Source organism: Cyprinus carpio, unplaced genomic scaffold (genome assembly GCF_018340385.1).
Source record: "Cyprinus carpio isolate SPL01 unplaced genomic scaffold, ASM1834038v1 S000006815, whole genome shotgun sequence".
NCBI classification, from domain to species: Eukaryota; Metazoa; Chordata; class Actinopteri; order Cypriniformes; family Cyprinidae; genus Cyprinus; species Cyprinus carpio.
The window spans coordinates 745,138-765,756 of record NW_024879399.1 but is presented as its reverse complement, the minus strand read 5'-3'; the positions used below and the strand labels follow the sequence as shown (position 1 = coordinate 765,756).

The window sequence follows — 20,619 nt, the reverse complement described above, 5'->3', positions numbered from 1 at the left end:
TTTAGTCAAGAGATCCCGCTGCACTACCTGCGTTCAGCCGCTAGATTGCACAGGCGCACAGTGTGTAGAATTCATTTTAACGCAATTTTTCATTCTTATTCTATTTTTTTACGCACCTTTTAGTTTCTAAATTGAATAGTTTATGTCTATGTTATAGACATAAATATGACATGTTTACAAAATTATGCGACTTTTTTTTAGGAATCAAGTTTCACACTGTAAAATTGCTTTCATATCATTGCTCTTACCCTCAGCGGTAGTAGTACAGGAGTTCATCTGCAGGCTTGTCTGAATATTTTGCTCCATCTGCTGTTCATCATGTGCATCTGCAAACACGTGCATTTAGGTGTATTTGGATGACATTATTTATTTTAAGCAGTGTTGAAGTTGGTTGGTAGAGAGACTGTTGAGCTGTGAATTGAATTATTTTTATTTATTTATTATTATTTTTTCTGTTTGCAGCCTGGTGGTAGCCTACTAGTCCTTGATGGTGTGGTAACTGTTACATACAAAATCATAAATGGGTAAATCAAGAAGAGGCCTACATGTCGAGAATAGCCTACTCTCAAGATGTATTACGTGAACACGATTTGAATTTTACAATCACCGCAAACAGTTTACTAGTCCAATATTATCAATTGCAGGCAACTTATTCTCTGTGCTTTGACTGAAGCCCTCTGCTGGGAAATCCACTTGATGCTGTTAACGTAATAAAGATCAAAATGTGTTTCCACTATTCTTAGAACGAGAAGAAACTGAAAGCTGTTCAATGAATTTCTAGGCCAAACTACTTGCTGCATATTTCGGAGGGAGTGAAGGCTACTAGTTAGCTATACTTCTTCCGTGAACTAAGGATATACAGTAGCTGTCATGATGAAAGTGTTGTATTTCTTTACAGTTTTATTTCTGGTGTCTAATATAACATTAGCAGCATCAGATTCGAGTTGACTGGATGATGTCTTGAATCTTCTGGGTAAAAAATTGGTTCAGCATTTGTACGAGACATTCATTTCTATGCCAAAAAGATTTTTCGATAAAGATTATCTGTCTTTTGATTCTAAACGTAAGTAAAAGCTTAAATTTAGTTATCCTATTTATGTTTATAAGTTCAGCTTTGTTAGCACATCTACCTGTAACAAACCTCATGATATCTCGAAACAGCTTCAATGAAAAGAACTGTGTATATATTGTTGTTTTTAAAAATGGTTTCTTAAAATATTAAATTTCCCTTAAACATGCACATATACAAGTCTCAGGTTAAGTCGAAAGATCTTTTGTTAAATGTGTTAATATGATGGATGTGAGGATTTGTATGTTTTTTTGAATTGTTTTTTTTTTTTTTTTTTTATTTTTATAATAAATGTATCCTTTCATTAGATAATAAGAATTTAAAACGGAGGGGAAATATCATTATGAAATGAATGTTTTTCTCAAATACGTCGTTGGTGTCACAATTATTGGCACCCCCTATAAATTCTTGTGAGTAAAAATATAAAATATCTCTGAAGTATATTATTCATTATTCATTCATATTCACAATTTTGAGCACTCCAGCACGATTATAATCATGAAATTCATCCAGCTCTGCTTCCTGTTTCACAGAAATATAAAAGGGAGGAAAACAAAGCGCAAATCCCCTTAATAATCCATCACAATGAGAAACACCAAAGAATATATTTCTGATGTGCAGCAAAAGATAATTGAGCTTCACAAATTGGGGAAGTGGCTTTAAGAAAAGAGCTAGAGCAGTGAAAATTCCCATTTCCACCATCAGGGCAATAATTAAGAATTTCCAACCAACAAAAAATGTTACGAATCTGCCTGAAAGAGGATGTGTAGCTATATCGTCCTAATGTGCGGTGAGAAGGAGAGTTTAAGTGGCTAAAGACTCTCCAAGGATCACAGCTGGAGAATTGCAGAAAATAGTTTGAGTCTTGGGGTCAGAAAACCTTAAAAAAAATTGTCTAACAGAACCTACTACATCCACATGTTGTTTGGGAGGGTTACAAGAAAAATTCTCCTAGCTCATTTAAAAACAAACTAAAGCATATTCAGTTATCAGGGCCTAGCCAGGAACTTTAAATGGGAATGGCTTCTATTATCAGATGAAAACTAAAAATGAGCTGTTTAGCAGTAAACACTCAATATGGGTTTGGTGAACACAGAGAAAAAAAGTAACCCATGTGTATAATGAAATATGCTGCTGTATTTTTGATGTTGTGGGCCTATATTTCTGCTGGGGGTCCTGGACATCTTTTTAGACACATGGCATCATGGATTCTATCAAATACCAAACAGATAAAAAATCAAAAAGTGACTGACTCTATTAGAAATCTTATAATGGGCCATGTTTGGATCGTCCAACCGAACAATAATCCAAACACAAAACTCAAAAAAACAACAGATGAAATGGGTCACTGAGCTCAAAACCAAGCTCTCTGCTATAGCCATTCCAGTCCTCTGAAACCCTACAGAAAATGAGAGGAGTTGAACTGAAGAGGAGAAGCACCAACGTGGGAGTGGAAGCTCTGGAAATCTAAGGGTCTGGAGTGATTCTGGATGAATGAATGGTCTCTGATCTCCTTGTCAGGGTTCTCTAACCTCATATCAGGCAGTTAGAGGAGAACATTTAGAGCTGGTTTAAACTGACAAATGGAGGTTTCAAAAAAGTATTGCATAAAGGGGGCTATTAATTGTGTCCAATGTGTATTAGAGAAAAACATTTATTTTATGATATTTCCCCCTGCCTTTTTTGCAATCATATTATAATTGTGGCCTCGACTGTATGGTTACATTTTTGTATTACATGCATTAAATTTCCCTACAATGCATTTTTAATGTTTATGTCTCTTCTTCAGTTGGATTTCCTGAAAAACCCTTCTACATAGATCATCATTTGATTGATGCACTCACATTCCTACCTCTGGAGCTGAGCATGTGCTCCAGATCTGAGGTGATTATATCATCAAACGCGGGCTTGTAAAACACCATACATTCCCTAAGGCTAGACAACTAAGGAAGAGTTGAATGACAAAATCAGATATGAAAGATATACACATGACTCAAGACTTTTCCAAAAACATGCCTTTTAATACACAGACGGCAAGTCAGACAGACTCAATCGTTGTAAAAGATGATCACTGGTGGTGCATTATGCCAATGAAGTATGACTTTGACCTTTTGCCGTATTTAGTGAATTTTTGTGCCTTGCGTTGTCTGATTTAATACTCTGCTTTTCAAGTTAACCCTATGAATTAAAAGTTTTGTGTCTTGTCAGTTCTAGAACAAGGGATCACACACACAAAACAGGATTGTTTTTTTTTTGGGTTTTTTTTTTCTTACTCTGTTTTTCAAAAAAAAAAAAAAAATTGGCCTGTTTCATTTCTCTTTAGGGGCAAAAGAGGACATCATGAGAAGTTGGTTGTATACTACACATATTGGAGTCAATTAATATCACGAATATTACGCAAAAAATAAAGTAATTTTTGCAAAAGAAAATAAAGTTTTTGCAAACGAAAAATTAAAGAGTATTGAGGAAAATAATTTTTGCTTTTTGCAAACAAAAATTTTGCAAACATAAATGATACCGCGCGATTTTGTCATTTTCCATGGTCATATCTTTGCAACCTGATTTTATTTTTGCGTGTCAGTACAGCTTTGCAGTTTTTTTCCTGTGCGGGCCACTCGTGGCGCTGTTTTACAGTCAAGGGGCAGGGGTGTGTACATACATCGCCTCCCTTTACGTCATTAGCCCAGACCACTCCAGGACTTTACTGCAATGGATCGCCTTGTTTACACTTAGCACTCGTTTGTTTTCATTTGGCCTACGTTTTATTAATTAAATCTTGAGTTTCTTTCGATATCAGTTCTTGTCAACTATAATACACCCTTTTATATTTTTTGATAATTTTACAAAAAACTGCCAAATGTAAATATTGCTAATTTTCAACGAAGGCTCAAATTTAAATATGCCAAAATGAGGGCTCATCCTGTAAAGTGTTCATCATTTTATAATGCACACCATTAATTTCATAATTATTCAAATAAACTGTAAATCATAATATTTGCTACTTTTCATTATGCACTTAAATACAAATTTAAAGCTCAATAGCATTTGAAGAATGCACATTCATAAAACATACTGTAAAGTGTTTTCACTAGGTGTATATATGCACACCAAATAAAAAATAAACTGTAAATAGTGGTCATGGTTACATGGGCTCAGCCATCTTTGAAGCTCACATAGCTGAAAACACTTTCATAAAACATACTGTAAAAGTTCTCTTGTGTGTCAACTAATGCACACCGTTCATAGTTTGTCATCATATTAAATAAACGTAATCATAATGGGCTATTTTCAGATACAAGCTGTACGTCCATTTGGATGATAAGCATTTGTACAGATTTACAGTTTATTTTTACTCATCAAAAAATATAAAAGGTGTCATTATAGTTTGAAACCTGGAATAAGACAGTTGTTTTCATGACTGTTAGTCATTCTCCTTGCTGCTATTACGTTAGAGAGTGTTGCTTTCAACTTTAGAGACGTTCCCTAGATTTGAATATCGAACGTCCAACGTCAGCAACTTTTGTAAAAGTTTTATGTGCATGGTATCTAATGAGCAAACACTGCTATACATATACATTTGTTCAGGTTATTGCCTGGATGTAGTGAATAAAAGGTGGCTGCATGCATCTGCTGGTTTACACATAGCTGCGTTCGGGCCGATGACGTCACAGGGAGGCATGATGTTACCCCTGCCTTTTGACTCAGAAAAATTAAACGTGAGTAAAACTGACACGCAAAATAGGTTGCAAATTTAGATGATGACCATGGAAAATATTATTGCAAAATCAGTATCATTTAGGTTTTGCAATTCTTTATTTTTTTGCAAAAGCAAAATCTATTTTCCTCAATACTTTAATTTTCGTTTGCAAAACTTTATTTTTTTTGCAAACTTTATTTTTTTGCGTCGATTGATATTAACTTCCCAATATTTGACTCCATAGACACACAATACTGGAAGAACGTGGCTTCATAATGCTTTTGAAGTATAAGATTCTTGACGTATATTTATTTTTTGTAAGACTTTTTTTTTTGTATTGTGTTATGAAATTTTTTTCTTGACTGTTTTTCTTCATATAAGGCTAGACAACTAAGGAAGAGTTGAATGACAAAATCAGCATATGTATAAAAAAATTTTCCAAAAACAGTTAATTACACATGTAGACTATGTTGTTCCGGTGGTGCTATGCCCAAACGTATTTAGCTATGATTCCATAGGGGTTTTTGACAGCACATTTCCACATGATTATACTCTTTGGGCAGCCCTTTATATTTTTTTTATATTTTTTGCGTTTGTCATTCTTATTGATACATTTGCACCTGTACATTACATAATGCTATTTTGGATTACACTGACTTTAAAGGGTCATTGTTTAGTTAGCACTCGTTTGTTTCATTTCTATTTTATTAATAAATCTTGAGTTTTTTTGATTCAGCTTGTGCCCCTTTTTTGATTGGCCTTTTGACATAACAAATGAGCTCGTCCATACACAATATATTCAATTAATATCACATATTAGTGTCATAGTGCATTGTGTAGCTTATTAAAATTGTAGTGGTCAGTTGATGAAATAGCAAGGAAGAAAAGCACATGTCTCAAATGTAGGCTACGGGCTATAATACAAGCTGTAGAGAGATAAGCAGAATTGTTTTTTACTCTCCTCGAACCAAGGAAATATACCTGTAATTTGCTTTCACAATGAAAGCGCAGCATTTTGTAATATTGCTGGTCTAATAAACAATCTTCAGGTATGCTGGATGTGTGTTTGTGGCTGCTGCATCTGTGGTTTTACACATATTTTGAACGGGATGGATTTACTGCCTTTTGACCTCTATAGAGTAAAACTGTAGGTGTTTTGATGATAATTTTATGAGTTGTTTTTTTAAAATGTCAACATATAATCGAATAACTTACAAGCACAACTACTGTATTTTTTTTGTGAATCTAAAAGGATAACGATACGTATAAAATAAAACCATATTCCCCCAAAACTATAGCTATGATGTAATTTCAGTATAATTATAATTTGTACATAATCCATTGGATTACACAAATTAGTTAATGTGTTCTAACTACTTTTTGATTACTTTTAGATTACTTTTGACCTAAAATATATTTCAATTAATGTCACGAAGTGTGCAGAGCAATAGTTGATGAAAAGCTACATAAAAAGTAGAATTTTAGAAAGGAAAATCTAAGAGAAATCAATTGTGTGAATAATATTTAAGCAGAGCTTTTTTAAAATGTAATATGATCTAAAAAGGAATCTGAGATGGATAGACCCAGCATTGTATAAATGATAACTACCAGTTTTTCATAATGAGATGATTAGAATTAATAATTCCCTTTAATTTTAATAATTCCCTTTATCAATTATCACTTTTTTTCAGCCTGCTACAATCTGCTTAAACATAGCAACATTGTTATTTGTCGACTTCACATATCTTCACATCTTTCAGGTTTGGAGGAAGATTTAAGAGAAAACTTCTTTGGACAGCACATTGCATCTAATGTTATACTAAGTGCTGTGTCATTATTTATGACTGACAGCAACCCAAACAAACCGCTGGTCCTCTCTTTCCATGGGACTTCAGGAACTGGAAAAAATCATGCTGTTAAAATCATCGCAAGAAATGTGTATGAAAAAGGGGAAGACAGCAAGCATGTTCACACATATATAACTATGCATCATTTCCCACACAAAGAAATGGCAGACTTGTACAGTGTAAGTAAATAAATGGTAGTACTTTAGTCTTGGCCTAAGACTCTAGCAATCACATTTATTGCTTCTTTACCATGGTCGGGCTCTAGATTTAAAGTGTAAGGCCCACAGGACAGCGGGATAGTTGGGTATTTGAATCATTACAGTTTCAGTAATTACAGTAATGATGCTGCTGTTAAACTGACAGCATTTTTCGCCCCCTAAATTCATTTATTAAAAATAACATTTTTGTAAAATGAGGGACCCGAGGGAGTGTTGCACATATCAGAAGTAATTTCTTCAAATGGGATTTGCATGTTCTGCATATTCAGGCACAGCTAAAGCAGCAGATTCATGAAAGTGTGTCACGTTTTCCCCGCTCCATGTTTATATTTGATGAAATGGAAAAGATGCATCCACAGCTGATCGATGCCATAAAACCTTTTCTAGACTACAATGCCCGTGTAGATGGAGTGTCATTCCGCAAGGCAATCTTCATATTTCTCAGGTAATGCCCTCAAATCAGGGGTTTGCTTTATGGTTTTCCTTAAATGCAGCTATAGACAACATATTAGCTACAGTACATAAAATTCAAACACAGCGGTAATTAAATGTCCTTCTTGCTCCGTAGTAAAGGGTGTGACAAATGTTATTATGATTTTTTTTTTTTTGTAGTAAAGCTGGTGGTGTTGTTGTTGGTGTGGTTATTCTGGATTACTGGAGAGAAGGCCTTTGTCGGGAAAACTTATGGATGAACAGCAAGGAACTGGAGATTAAAATCTCTGAAAAAATCTTCAATGATGAGAACAGTGTGTATTGAAAGAGCATTGAAATGATTTATATATATTTCAAAATAAAAAAAGATATATTTACAATAATGCCTTTTAATACATTTTATTTACTTTCAAAATATATTTTGTGCCTGATAAGCATGTTTTTCAGTGGTTGTTTCCTAAATGAATACATTTGATTTTTGCCCAAACCTCAATATGTGTTTGCATTTACTCCATAAATAACTATTTTTTTTAATGTTAATGTCTCTTCTGCAGGTGGATTTCTGTACTCTAGTATCATAGATAAGCACCTGGTTGATCATTATATTCCTTTCCTACCTCTGGAGCTGAAGCATGTGCGTCAGTGTGTCCTGGTTGAGATGGCCCACCTGAACGTCCCCCAAGACTCTGATCTGGCAGATGAAGTGGCCGGAAACATGCCTTACTTCCCTAAAGAAGAGAAAATCTTTTCTCTTAAAGGCTGCAAGAGTGTCAGACAAAAGTTGGCGCTGCATATTGATTCACAGCGGCCCAAGTTGTCCAGTTAGATACACAGCTGAACAGCAATGACCTTACACTACTCATTTATTTTTACTTATTAGTATTTCAGTCTTGATGAGTTACATATCTTGATGATATCTGGAGTCTGGACTATTCTGCTTCTTGATAAGTTAAGATTGTCTCAGTATAAAACATTTTAATCAAGGCCTATGTGTACAGCCTGTTTAATTTTTTGGGTCCACATTCTTTAGTCCTACCAGATTTTGGAAGTACCTTGGACTTTTGCATCTGATACATCACTATGGTAGTGTTTTCTGAATGCCAAAAACACCTTTACGATTTTTGTTAGTTGTAACAAAATGCCATTGTAAGGGGTGGTTTCCCTACAGTGGTTCAGGCTGTAGGATTGCCGAAGGACTAAAGAAATGTTATCAGCACGATGGTATAAAACTGTACCATTTCTAGTCTGTTACCACCCACTGCCACTTATACCAATGACGGAAATAAGCGCAGTTACAATAGCTAAATATTTGGGAGAGCATTGCTATTAAGTGACTATATTGTATTGCAATAGGTAGTACTTCAAAGTTAATATTGAATCAAGATTAGTTGGCACATAATTAATAATTGAAATGGTTTAATAACAATATTTTGTTATGCTTACACTTGAATTGGTTACAAAATAGATGAAGGGTAGTAAAACATATAGTTAATTGTACCTAACATGTATGTAAAATATTACCTGAGAGAGAAAGAGAGAGGGGAAGATGGAAAGAGGGAGAAAAAGAGGGAGAGAGGGCAGAGGGCAGAGCCCGGAGAGAAGAGCTCCAGCAAAGAAAAGCCAGCAGAGAGAAAGAGACAGAGCAACATTTACAGTCTTCTTTTATCCCTTCCTTGACCATGTGACTGAAACCCAAATGTGAGGACCATTCAAACTGACCTATCAGCAGACTACAGCTTCACCCAAAAGGTGTGACAATTAGCAGACCCCCGATGTATAAACATGTTGGCCTACAGGCCTTGATCGATATCAGCAATTCTGTGCCTTCAGGAATGCCAAATGGCCCTTTTGGTTACTCAAGATAGTTTGGGACAGGAAAACATAAGTCTTTGATAATTTTTGACCCTACACACCATTAAATAGTTTACACATACAGAGAGAGAGAGAGAGATAATTTTGACTTTTACAAACCCTTTATTCTACACAAAAACATACAAACTTTAAATACATATACAGGTGCTGGTCATATAATTAGAATATCATCAACAAGTTGATTTATTTCACTAATTCCATTCAAAAGTGGAACTTGTATGTTATATTTCATTCATTACACACAGACTGATATATGTCAAATGTTTTTATTTCTTTTAATTTATTTCAAATGTGATGATTATAACTGACAACTAAGAAAAATCCCAAAATTAGAATATTGTGAAAAGTTTCAATATTGAAGACACCTGGGTGCCACATTCTAATCAAAACACCTGCAAAGGCCTTTAAAATGGTCTCTCAGTCTAGTTCTGTAGGCTACACAATCATGGGGAAGAGTGCTGACTTGACAGTTGTCCAAAAGACGACCATTGACATCTTGCACAAGGAGGGCAAGACACAAAAGGTCATTGCAAAAGAGGCTGGCTGTTCAAAGAGCTCTGTGTCCAATCACAGATAACAGAGAGGAGAAGAGAAGGAAAAGATGTTGTAGAAAAAAAGTGTACAAGCAATAGGGATAACCGCACCCTGGAGAGGATTGTGAAACAAAAAACCCTTCAAAAATGTGGGGGAGATTCACATAGAGTGGACTGCAGCTGGAGTCAGTGCTTCAAGAACCACTACACAAAGACGTATGCAAAGACATGGGTTTCAGCTGTCGCATCCTTGTGTCCAAGCCACTCTTGAACAACAGACAGCATCAGAAGTGTCTCGCTTCAAAAAGGACTGGACTGCTGCTGATTGGTCCAAAGTTATGTTCTCTGCTGAAAGTAAAATTTTGCATTTCCTTGGAAATCAGGGTCCCAGAGTCTGGAGGGAATAGAGGAGAGGCACACAACCCACGTTGCTTGAGGTCCAGTGTAAAGTTTCCCACAGTCAGTGGGAGATTGCAGTCAGTGCAGATTTCATTTTCCAACAGGACTTGGCACCTGCACACAGTGCAAAGCTACCAGTACTGGTTTAAGGACCATGGTATCCCTGTTCTAATTTGCCAGCAAACGCCCCTGACCTTAACCCCATAGAAATCTATGGTGTATTGTGAAGAGGAAGATGCGATATGCCAGACCCAAGAAGGCAGAGAGACTGAAGGCCACTATCAGAGCAAAACCTGGGCTCTCATAACACCTGAGCAGTGCCACAGGCTGATCGACTCCATTCCACGCCACATTGCTGCAGTAATTCAGGCAAAATGAGCCTCAACTAAGTATTGAGTGCTGTACATGCTCATACTTTTCATGTTCATACTTTTCAGTTGGCCAAGATTCTAAAAATCCTTTCTTTGTATTGGTCTTAAGTAATATTCTAATTTTCTGAGATACTGAATTTGGGATTTTCCTTAGTTGTCAGTTATAATCATCAAAATTAAAGAAATAAACATTTGAATATATCAGTCTGTGTGTAATGAATGAATATAATATACAAGTTTCACTTTGTGAAGGAATTAGTGAAATAAATCAACTTTTTGATGATTATTCTAATTATATGACCAGCACCTGTAATCTCATTTACAATAAACATTAAACTGTATATTCCTATTGTCTGTTATAAATGACACAATAAGTTGCATTACCAGTTAAAAACCAAACCATCAAACTCCTTCACTATAACCAGATAGAGAGAGATCAATATTATGAATCTAAAATTTATGAAATTAATGAATCAATAGACCAAAACAATTTCTGGAATCGCTTTAAAAAATTTGAAAGCCCCAAATCAGACACATTACTCCAGTGCGGCACAGTCTGGAGGTCTTACTTTAAAACTCTTTCCCACTTGAACCAGACCTCAACCAGCCCCAAACAAAAACAAAGGGAAAACTAGAAGATTTAAAGAAAACAATAAAAACTGACCAAAACCCATTAGACACGTTTATAACCACATCTGAAATAACAGAGCACATTAAAAATCACAAATTAAAGAAGGCATGTGGACAAGACAACATCAGCAACAAAATGCTCAAACTCAGCAGCCCTTACATAATTCAAGCTCTACCAAAATGATTCAGTTTGATCTTATCATCTGGTGACTTCCCCGAGACCTGGTCTGAAGGACTGATCACACCTATATATAAAAAAGAAGGTAATTACCGTGGCATTTGTGTGCGCAGTAACCTTGCAAAGCTTCTTTGCAATATAATAAATAGCCGCATAGTCACATTCCTTACAAGACACAACATCCTAAATAAATCACAAATTGGCTTTTTACCAAAACAACGTACATCTGACCACATCTATATCTCTCCACACTCTAATTAACAAAAATCTAAAGGGCAAACAAAGAAAAATATTCAAGTTTTGTTGATTTAAAAAAAGCTTTCGACTCTATTTGGCATGGTTGTTTATAATTACGAATTATTACAAATTGGCATTGGTGGAAAAACATTCGATGTTATACAATATACAGTAAAAACAGTAAATGTGTCAGATTTGGGAATCTCAGGACTGTGTTGTTCCAGCAGGGCCGTGGGGTGAGGCAGGGATGCAGTGTGAGCCCAGCCCTGTTTAACATCTACATCAATGAGCTGGCAGAAGCTCTGGATCCAGCATCCCATGGCGCATGACTCTGAAGTAAAATGCCTGCTGTATGCGGACGACCTGTTTCTGCTCCAGTTAAAACATGGATCCAACTATATCACAAAATCATTAAACCAATTCTACTGTATGGGTGTGAAATTTGAGGACCAGTATTAAAGTTTGAAAATTGGGAGAACACAATTGGAATTTGCAGAAAAAAATTCTTTGTGTGGGTAGAGGGAGTCACTTCTAACAATGCCTGCAGGGCTGAACTGGGCTTAAACTATACATTTAAAAAACAAAAAACAGCTGTTCAATTCTGGCATCACTTGAGTCAATCTGACACTGAATCTATTCAGTATAAAGCCCTTCTTATCAGTGAAACCCTCACAGTGTCTCATCCTCTAAATATACTCACGCTTAAACTAATGAATGAAACTCAAGCTGAGTCTGACTCCAACCACAACCTCAACATTCAGAAAGAAATGGACAAAAATCGAAAGTATAATTATGATGAAAAATTAAAAATTGAATTTGACCTCCAAACCAAACTCCAGTGTTATTTGGCCCTAAACAGAACCACAAAATTGGATAAATATTTATCAATTAAACAATTAACAAAAAAGAGAAATTCTTTCAAAATATCAACTCAGTAACCATGGCTTAGAAATACTTAGAAATAGAGATAGGAAGTCATGGATTAATGAAGAGCGGTTTGTGAATTGATTTGAATAGAGGACGAGAAACACTTTTCTTTCCACAATTTGCAGCATTGGATTTTTCATTCTTTACTCTAAATGACTCAGGGAATATACTCGGAAAGAATGACATGATGGCAGTCAAACTAGATGCAAAATATGTGTACACCATACACACCATATGAAATGGTTAATGCACTGTATTCATTTGCTTTATTTTACATATTCTTCATTGTATATAATTGTAATTATTTTCATTAATATTAGAGCTACTGCCTGCTGTTGTTATTGTTATTTTATTTTATTTATTTTCTCTCATTTATTTCACATGTATTGTCTCCTTTATTACTTTGATGGTGTAATTATATTCTGTATTTTACACATAGGCCTACTTAAAAATGCTTTGGCAATACTATAATACAGATGTCATGCCAATAAAGCAAACTGACCCTGAGAGAGAGAGAGAGAGAGAGAGAGAGAGAGAGAGAGAGAGAGAGAGAGAGAGAGAGAGAGAGAATGTGTTTGTAACGCGGTGATTCTTTGCTAATATCAATACGCATGTCTCATGGTTTATGAACGCGTCACTCAGATGGATGGATGAATTAGTAGCGGTATATTCATAATCCGTTCATGTTGTAATGGTCTCCTCTCGTTTTGATGTCATATTCGTGATGAAAGCATGAGCTAGGTTGGCTAACAGACTAGCTAAGGATGTTTCACATCAGATGTCATTTTATCTGCATGTGCTGCTTTATTATTGCCCTCAAAGCACGATCTAATGCTTATTTTCTCTTGTCACTGAATGCGCTTTATGTCGCGTTTTCTGTAATAGTCCAAACGCGACTAACATTGCATCTGTTACAAACTTCTGTCCTTTGCATGACAGCTTTCAGCATATGCATTTGACATATTTGATTTAATATCGTTGAACAGTCAGAATTGTTAAGTTTTATTTTATTTGGCATGTGGCGAAGGAAGTTAGATAACAACACTGAAGACCAAACATGCAATTAAAACCAGATCCATGGGTCATTATGAATATTTTTTTATTCATAGATATATTCAGTTTTATAATTGAACTATTTATATACTATTATAATTAATACCTTTAATTAACTTTTATTTTTATATTTTTAAATTGTATTTTAACTTAAGTTAAGGCAGCATTTTTATGTTTTTCATCTAATATTTATATTTGAAGTTTTATTTCAAATAACAAAAACATAACAATAAATATATTTGATTCCTTCATTTACACATTTATCAATTTACCCTTCACATTTTTTGTATTTATGGTTATTTGTTTTTTATTTATTAAAAATTAATGATTATTATATTTAATATTTAGATTTATGTTATTTAGCTACTTATCCTTCATATTTTGCTATATTTATTTTCATTAGAAATTAATTTACTTATATATACTTTAGATCTTTTTACATTTATTTTTTTTATATTTGTATTTATTTTTTTTTGTTTGTTCTTTTTTGTTTTTTTTTTGGTAGTTTATTGTGCATTTGTTTTCATGTTTATGATGAGGATGGTGGTGGTATTGCTCTCTGTGATGATGGTCTGTGTGCTCCTGATGGATGCTATGGTGGAAAGCGCTGCAGAATTTGATCCATATAAGGTTCTCGGAGTCACCAGAAGTGCAAGCCAATCAGAAATCAAGAAAGTGTACAAACGCTTGGCCAAAGAATGGTGAGAGTGCCATTTTTGGTGATTGCAATGCTACAGTAATTTCATGATGTCTAAAAAAGAATGGTACTCCATCTTTCATTTCCCCTGTCAGGCATCCTGATAAAAACAAAAATCCTGAAGCAGAAGACATGTTCATCAAGATAACAAAGTCTTATGAGGTACGGCAGCTCATATAGACTCTGAACAGATCACATGTTGTCAGAAGTAATGCTAACATTAGCTTGTTACTCCATAGATCTTAACAAACGAGGAGAAGAAAGCCAGCTACGATCGTTATGGACAAACAGATAACACTCACCCGTATGGACGTGGCCATCATGGTTTCCGCCACAACTTCTACTTTGATGAGTCTTTCTTCCACTTTCCCTTCAACAATAAGGGTGGCCAGGACTTTGCTAACAGCAAGTACACGTTGCATTTCAGCCAGTATGTCAATGAAGTTGTGCCTGACAGCTTCAAGAGGCCTTACTTGATAAAGATCACCTCAGACTGGTGCTTCAGCTGCATCCATATCGAGCCAGTCTGGAAAGAAACAGTGCAGGAATTGGAAACTCTAGGTAAGTAAGTTCTATTTTCTAGAAATGCTTACATGTTAGGTTCCAGTTAGTGATAAGACCTTACTTGGGTTGAAATGAGTTTGTGAAGTTGACTTCCTCCATGTAAGAAGTTGATTTTCGCATCTCTAGGGATTGGAATTGGTGTGGTTGATGTTGGTTACGAGCGGCGTTTAGCAAATCATTTGGGAGCACATCAGACTCCATCCATTCTTGGTGTCGTCAACGGAAAAGTGTCTTTCTTCCATTACGCTGTTGTTAAAGGCCACCTGATGCAGTTCATAGAAGATTTGCTGCCACAGAGACTAGTTGAAAAGGTTAGTGAATGTCATCATGCACTCTCTAATGTCTATATTTATATCTTCTGGTCTCAGACGTCTCATTTATGGATGTCTATAGGTTACAGTTAAGAACAACCAAGAGTTTCTGAAGAGCTGGCATAAACTGAACAAGCCACATGTCCTCTTGTTTGACCAAGTGCCTTCGGTTCCTCTGCTTTATAAGGTAGAGTAACCTCCAGAATTGCAAATGTTCAGCCAGTACACCAATGATTGATTGTTTTTTCGCTTCCAATAGCTTACAGCATTTGCCTATAAGGATTATGTGCAGTTTGGATACGTTGATCAAGGTCTTTCTGAAACCGCTGACCTGCTGAGAAAATTCAACTTGAATACTTATGCGCCAACCATGCTTGTCTTCAAAGAGGACGTGGAGAAGCCTGCAGATATTATACAGGTAAACCTGTTCCCTTGACTACTGTAGGCCGTAGTGATTGGATAAAGTCTGTTTCTGGCAAAAACCAACAAGTATAGTTGATGTTTCACCTATTTATAATCAGATTAAGTTGTGCTATTTTGTAGGATTATTTGATTCATTTTGTATCCAACTTTTTTTATTTATGTTATTTGAAAGTTTTATTATATGAAGTGTTACAGTTTGGTTTAATTTGGATTTTTATTTAATTTTTCTAAATAATTACAAAACATTTTCAGGGTTAAGTCATTGTTAATTTTGTAATAAGGCGGGTCCTGGATCCTGGTCTTAGAAGGTCCTGCAACAACATCCTTATTGGTCCTGAAACAACAACAACCAATCAGGTTGGGGCTTCAGTGACATCTCGCTTTAATGGTTAATATTTGTTTTAATATGCATGTTTGACAGGAAATGTTGCTTCTGGACCAACAAATGATGGAAAAATCTTGCCTGGAAAACCATGGTCATATGAGTTGTTTGAGAAGATATAAATATGTTTACTTTTGACTTTCAGTTAACCATTTGCTTCCTCAGGCTAAAGGGATGAAGAAGCATATAATAGATGAGTTCATCTCCAATAACAAGTTCCTCCTGGCTCCTCGTCTGGTAAACCAAAAGCTATTTGATGAGCTTTGCCCTGTCAAACAGTTCCATCGTCGCAGGAAGTAAGATGGCTGTGTAAAAATCAGTAGAGTTAATCTGATGCAACATGTTAAAGGGTCTTTTCCCGAAAGTCTGCGATGTCTTTTCCACAGATATTGTGTTCTACTCATTACTGGTGAGGAAGAATCCTTTGCCACAGGGAATGAAGCCTTCCTCTCGCTAGCCTCTGACAACACTAATGACGTGCTTCGGTTTGCTTACGTCTACCAGCGACGTCAGCAGCCCCTATGTGATGTTCTCTTAAAGAACAAAGATAGCACACTACCACAGGTAGATGTTATCTTCTCAATGCATTTTTGTTTCACACGTTCACACTTATGTATATTAAATGGAGTAAAGGTTATGCGTATTTGGCATGCTGTCTGAGAGGAGGGCTCCGAGCTTGGAATTTGTCCCGAACCCAGTGTGTGTTGTTTATGTTTGTTTAATGATGATATTTGCATATGCAATTATGTGTTTTTATAGCAATGTGTTTTTTTTTTTATCAGCAACACACTTCCGGACAATGATAAAAATGACTTTTATTGGCCTGTTTTCCCATTGAAGTTATCGAAATTGGCAAAATCCACTATTGGTGGACCCTTAGAGTTTAACCCGATGAGATTTTTGTGTGTATTGAGCAGGTGGTGATTCTGGAGAGGCGTAACGGAGCTGGTAAGATTCTGTATAAGCCAGTTTTGGGTGGATGGAACGGCAGTAAGGAAGATAAACACAAGCTCCTGGAGGAACTCGAAAGACTGGAGAAGGATCCCTCCATCCTTAACTGTGACGCCGTTCTCCCAGAGCTCAACAATGAGCTCACCTCGGTGAGTTTCTCAGGGTTTGCTTTTCATGGGGTGTCTTTAATTGGGAAATTAGCGCTGGCGTATATGCCTTTTTCAGTAGAGCTCGGGATTGTGTTTCATGGCCAAATAGTAAACAACATTTTGTACATTTGTTTGCTTTTAGATGTTTTTAACAAGATGGATTTACACAGCATATGACTACTTATCTGAAATTATCGCTGATCTTCTTCACAATAACTGGTAAGTGATTAAAACGGCAATTGACCCTAAACTCTACCCCTCTTTGTTACTGTTGCTAATTCAGGTAATAAGCTTTATGAAATATCTCTTAGTGGCGAAAGGCAAGAGTTGTTAAAGTGGGGTTGGTCAGCAATATTTTTGATATTTAATGCTCTATTAAGATATTTTTCATTCATTTTGTAGGCGTGAGATGATGCCCCTACTGTCTTTGATATTCTCTGCACTTTTTATTTTATTTGGCACTGTAGTTATTCAGGCTTTTAGGTAAGTTTTATTGCATTCATAATTCTGATGTGTTAGATGAAAAATGCAGAGACATTAAACATTGCTGTTTCCAATTTCAGTGACTCAAGTGAGGAAAAACAGCCCAAAACGAAAGCCAAAGAGGCATCCAATGCAGAGAATGGTTCGCCACACACCTCCAGCACATCTAGGTTCTTTCATATATTACGTATATCATATATCGTATTTCATGTATATCTTTTTTAATGATGCACAATGTATCAGTACCATTTTATTTATTGGATATTAGTGGTTTTAAAACAATACTGGATATTTATGTGTGCATGCTCATTTTAATGTTGAAATTATTTATATAATTTATTTATAATAATAATAATATTAAATTTGGAATTTTAATAATATCAGTCATTTGTTACCAGCTATAAAAATAGCGTAAATAATAATAATAAATAAATAATAAATAATTATTTTATATTGATGCATCCCTAATTTATTATACTATTACATGCTCTCATTTAAATGTAATTTTTTTTTTTCCAGCAGTCGCCCACCAAAGAAAAACTTTGTGGAGGTGACAGAGTTAACCGACATAACATACACTAGTAACCTAGTGAAGCTGAGGCCGGGTCACATCAATGTAGTTCTGGTACTTACTGATTCCACAAAGAACATCCTGCTTAGCAAGTTTGCCAAGGAAGTTTATTCGTTCACTGGGTGAGCCCTCATTGCATGCTGTACCCTGCAGTCATGATGTCTAAAAAAGATATATATATATATATATATATATATATAATGTTTCCTCTTCCTCGTAGGAGTTTGACGTAGCACTTCTCCTTCCTAAATGTGGATAAACACAGTGAATGGATGGCGGCCGTGTTGGAATACGCTCAGGACGCTGTGCAGATCGACACAGATGAGGAAGAAGTGTACAGCTGCAAAGTAGACTACACAGGCTATGTTCTAGCCCTTAATGGCCATAAGAAATATCTGTGTCTTTTCAAGCCAGTCTACACAGGTGAAGACTTGGATAGCAAGCCGGAAGAAGAAGGAGGAGGTTCCCGGTCCTGGAAGGGCATGACACGCTCTCGATCCACAAGTCTTCAGATCCATCACAAACTGGATCGACTCGGACTCTGGGTGGAGCGACTGATGGAAGGGACGCTGCCCAGGTACTACGTCCCAGCCTGGCCCGGTCTGGACAAGATCACTGTCAATAAATGAAGCCTCATGGAAGCTAACCTGCTTTTGCTAGAGCTAATAACCCAGCTGGATTAGAAGCACTGAAGGCCTTAGCGAAACCAGGCTTGATGCTGCTCAGAGCCAGACGCTCACAAGTGTTTTTAGGTTTGCATTGTGGAGGAAAGGAAAGTGTTTGAAGGATTTGAATCGACACTGATGCTGACTTCTTGGAAATGTTTTCTCGAGTTGCTCTAATCGAGGGCTTTACAGTCAGTTTGGGTCTTCTGTATTTATTTCAAAAGACTCCAAATAGAGCCATAAAATCAATATAGGGCCAAAAAAGAGCCAAAATATCAATACACCTAGCCTAGCTTTCGATTTTAAACATTTCCAACATGCTGCTAGTTGAAGAATAGCTAACATAATGTAGCATCAACAAACATGATCACTGTAGACGTTTAGTCCTATGTTTACTTATGACAATGCTGTGAATTTTTTTTTTTTTTTACAATTCTAAGAGACACTTTTCCCTTTTAATTTAACCCTCTTGATCTAGAAAGTGCAATATAATAAAAAAAATTTTGCAAACACTTTACAGTAAGGGTATATATGTTAATTTTAGTGAATGCAGTAAATTAAACAACAATAAACAATGCTTTCGCAGCATTTATTAATCATTGGATAATGTACATTTCTACAGAACATATACTACCACATTTTTATTATTTCAAAATTGTGATTTATTGTTAAACAAATCTGAACTAATGTTAAAGAAATGAACCATTTTATAATATGTTTTACTTGCAATTCCATACCAAAAAATACATTCTAAATTGTTAAAAAATAAATAAAATAAAACTTTATTAAAATACTTAGTATTAGTAAATACTTACTTCTTTGTTAGAATTCAAAATTGGCTCTTTAACAACTCATAAAAATTAGCAAACAGTATCATTTGTAATTATTTTCAATAACTTGAACATAAACATTTTTTTTTCTTTCTAAACAATGGTGAAAATATGGGCTTTAGCTGTATATCTTTGTTCACTTAAACTTTCAACAAATTAAGGACTGTAGCTTTATCAATTGAGTATCAAAAGGAAACTGTTTAGATTTAGTCACTTTTTTGTGCATCGCTCTTACTCGTGGTACAAACTTTAACACAACTGGCACAACTTTACAGCAATACCCATCAAACACAAACTGCGCTTCAGTCCCAAGGTGTAAAAAGTTACATAATATTAAATGAATATGTAAAAATATAATATGGGGTTGTGTCTCTAAAATATAGGAAAGATTCCAGATGTTCTTATCAAATTAATAGTGTAAGTAAAGGGTGTAACAGCTCTTTATTGACCTTTACAAGTCAAGTTCAGCTATATAGTGCAGCTATTAAATGAGCAGGTAAAGCCTTAAAGAATGACAAATAGTGCCAGAGACCTTTATCGTTTCCATTTGTGTTCTATCAGTAAATATGTGCTATGGCATGCAAAACATTCTCAACAAAGAGTACAAAGAGAAGAAAAACTTGATTCTAAGTATTTTGTACTATGCATTTCATGTTTGCTGTAGAAAACCGTTTGTCTCCTTTGTATTGGGATGTTTCATTTTATTTGTTAGCAGGATTTAGTGGTTAATGCATTATTTGATTAACTATTGCATATGCACACAAAGGTGTGGGTGAGTTAAATCCACTCCTATATGAAGTCTTCCATTGCTGGCGCATTTTGAGTGATGAATAATATTACTTTATTCATATGGTGTTCAGTGAACATTCATATACTTTATAACTGATGATGCTGTATTTGTGGCATTGTACTATATTAGCATTTTATTTGTGGTTTGCAATGCACTGGTAAATATCTTAAATTTAAGATAGCATTAAATCATGCCAAATTTTCATGGCTTATTAACTCTCTATGACTAAATGTATTTATGTCTGTGGTGCAAAATATTAACACTGGATCATGTTATTATGTATTTGTGTGAATTATTAACACTAAATACAGCTTGTTTTTTTTTTATATCCACATCAATT

The 20,619-nt window shown here is 35.4% G+C and overlaps 3 protein-coding genes across 3 annotated transcripts; all 3 read left to right on the top strand.

The window, feature by feature from the left end:
• The first annotated feature begins 7,466 nt into the window (after positions 1-7,466).
• LOC122144986 (torsin-1A-like) lies at positions 7,467-8,247 on the top strand. The gene is made up of 2 exons (XM_042756212.1): positions 7,467-7,577; positions 7,818-8,247. The coding sequence occupies exons 1-2, from the start codon at positions 7,520-7,522 to the stop codon at positions 8,087-8,089; spliced, it is 330 nt and encodes a 109-aa protein (XP_042612146.1). The 5' UTR covers positions 7,467-7,519; the 3' UTR covers positions 8,090-8,247.
• A 5,746-nt stretch (positions 8,248-13,993) lies between these two features.
• LOC109081628 (dnaJ homolog subfamily C member 16-like) lies at positions 13,994-18,588 on the top strand. Its single transcript, XM_042756223.1, has 14 exons — positions 13,994-14,164; positions 14,256-14,322; positions 14,400-14,721; positions 14,851-15,035; positions 15,118-15,222; positions 15,295-15,453; positions 16,006-16,136; positions 16,227-16,404; positions 16,758-16,940; positions 17,083-17,159; positions 17,343-17,423; positions 17,504-17,593; positions 17,943-18,116; positions 18,215-18,588. Exons 1-14 carry the CDS (start codon positions 13,995-13,997, stop codon positions 18,225-18,227), a joined length of 1,935 nt encoding a protein of 644 aa, XP_042612157.1. The 5' UTR covers position 13,994; the 3' UTR covers positions 18,228-18,588.
• LOC122144995 (dnaJ homolog subfamily C member 16-like) lies at positions 18,267-18,623 on the top strand. Its single transcript, XM_042756224.1, has one exon. The coding sequence runs from the start codon at positions 18,267-18,269 to the stop codon at positions 18,621-18,623; it is 357 nt and encodes a 118-aa protein (XP_042612158.1).
• Positions 18,624-20,619: the final 1,996 nt, after the last annotated feature.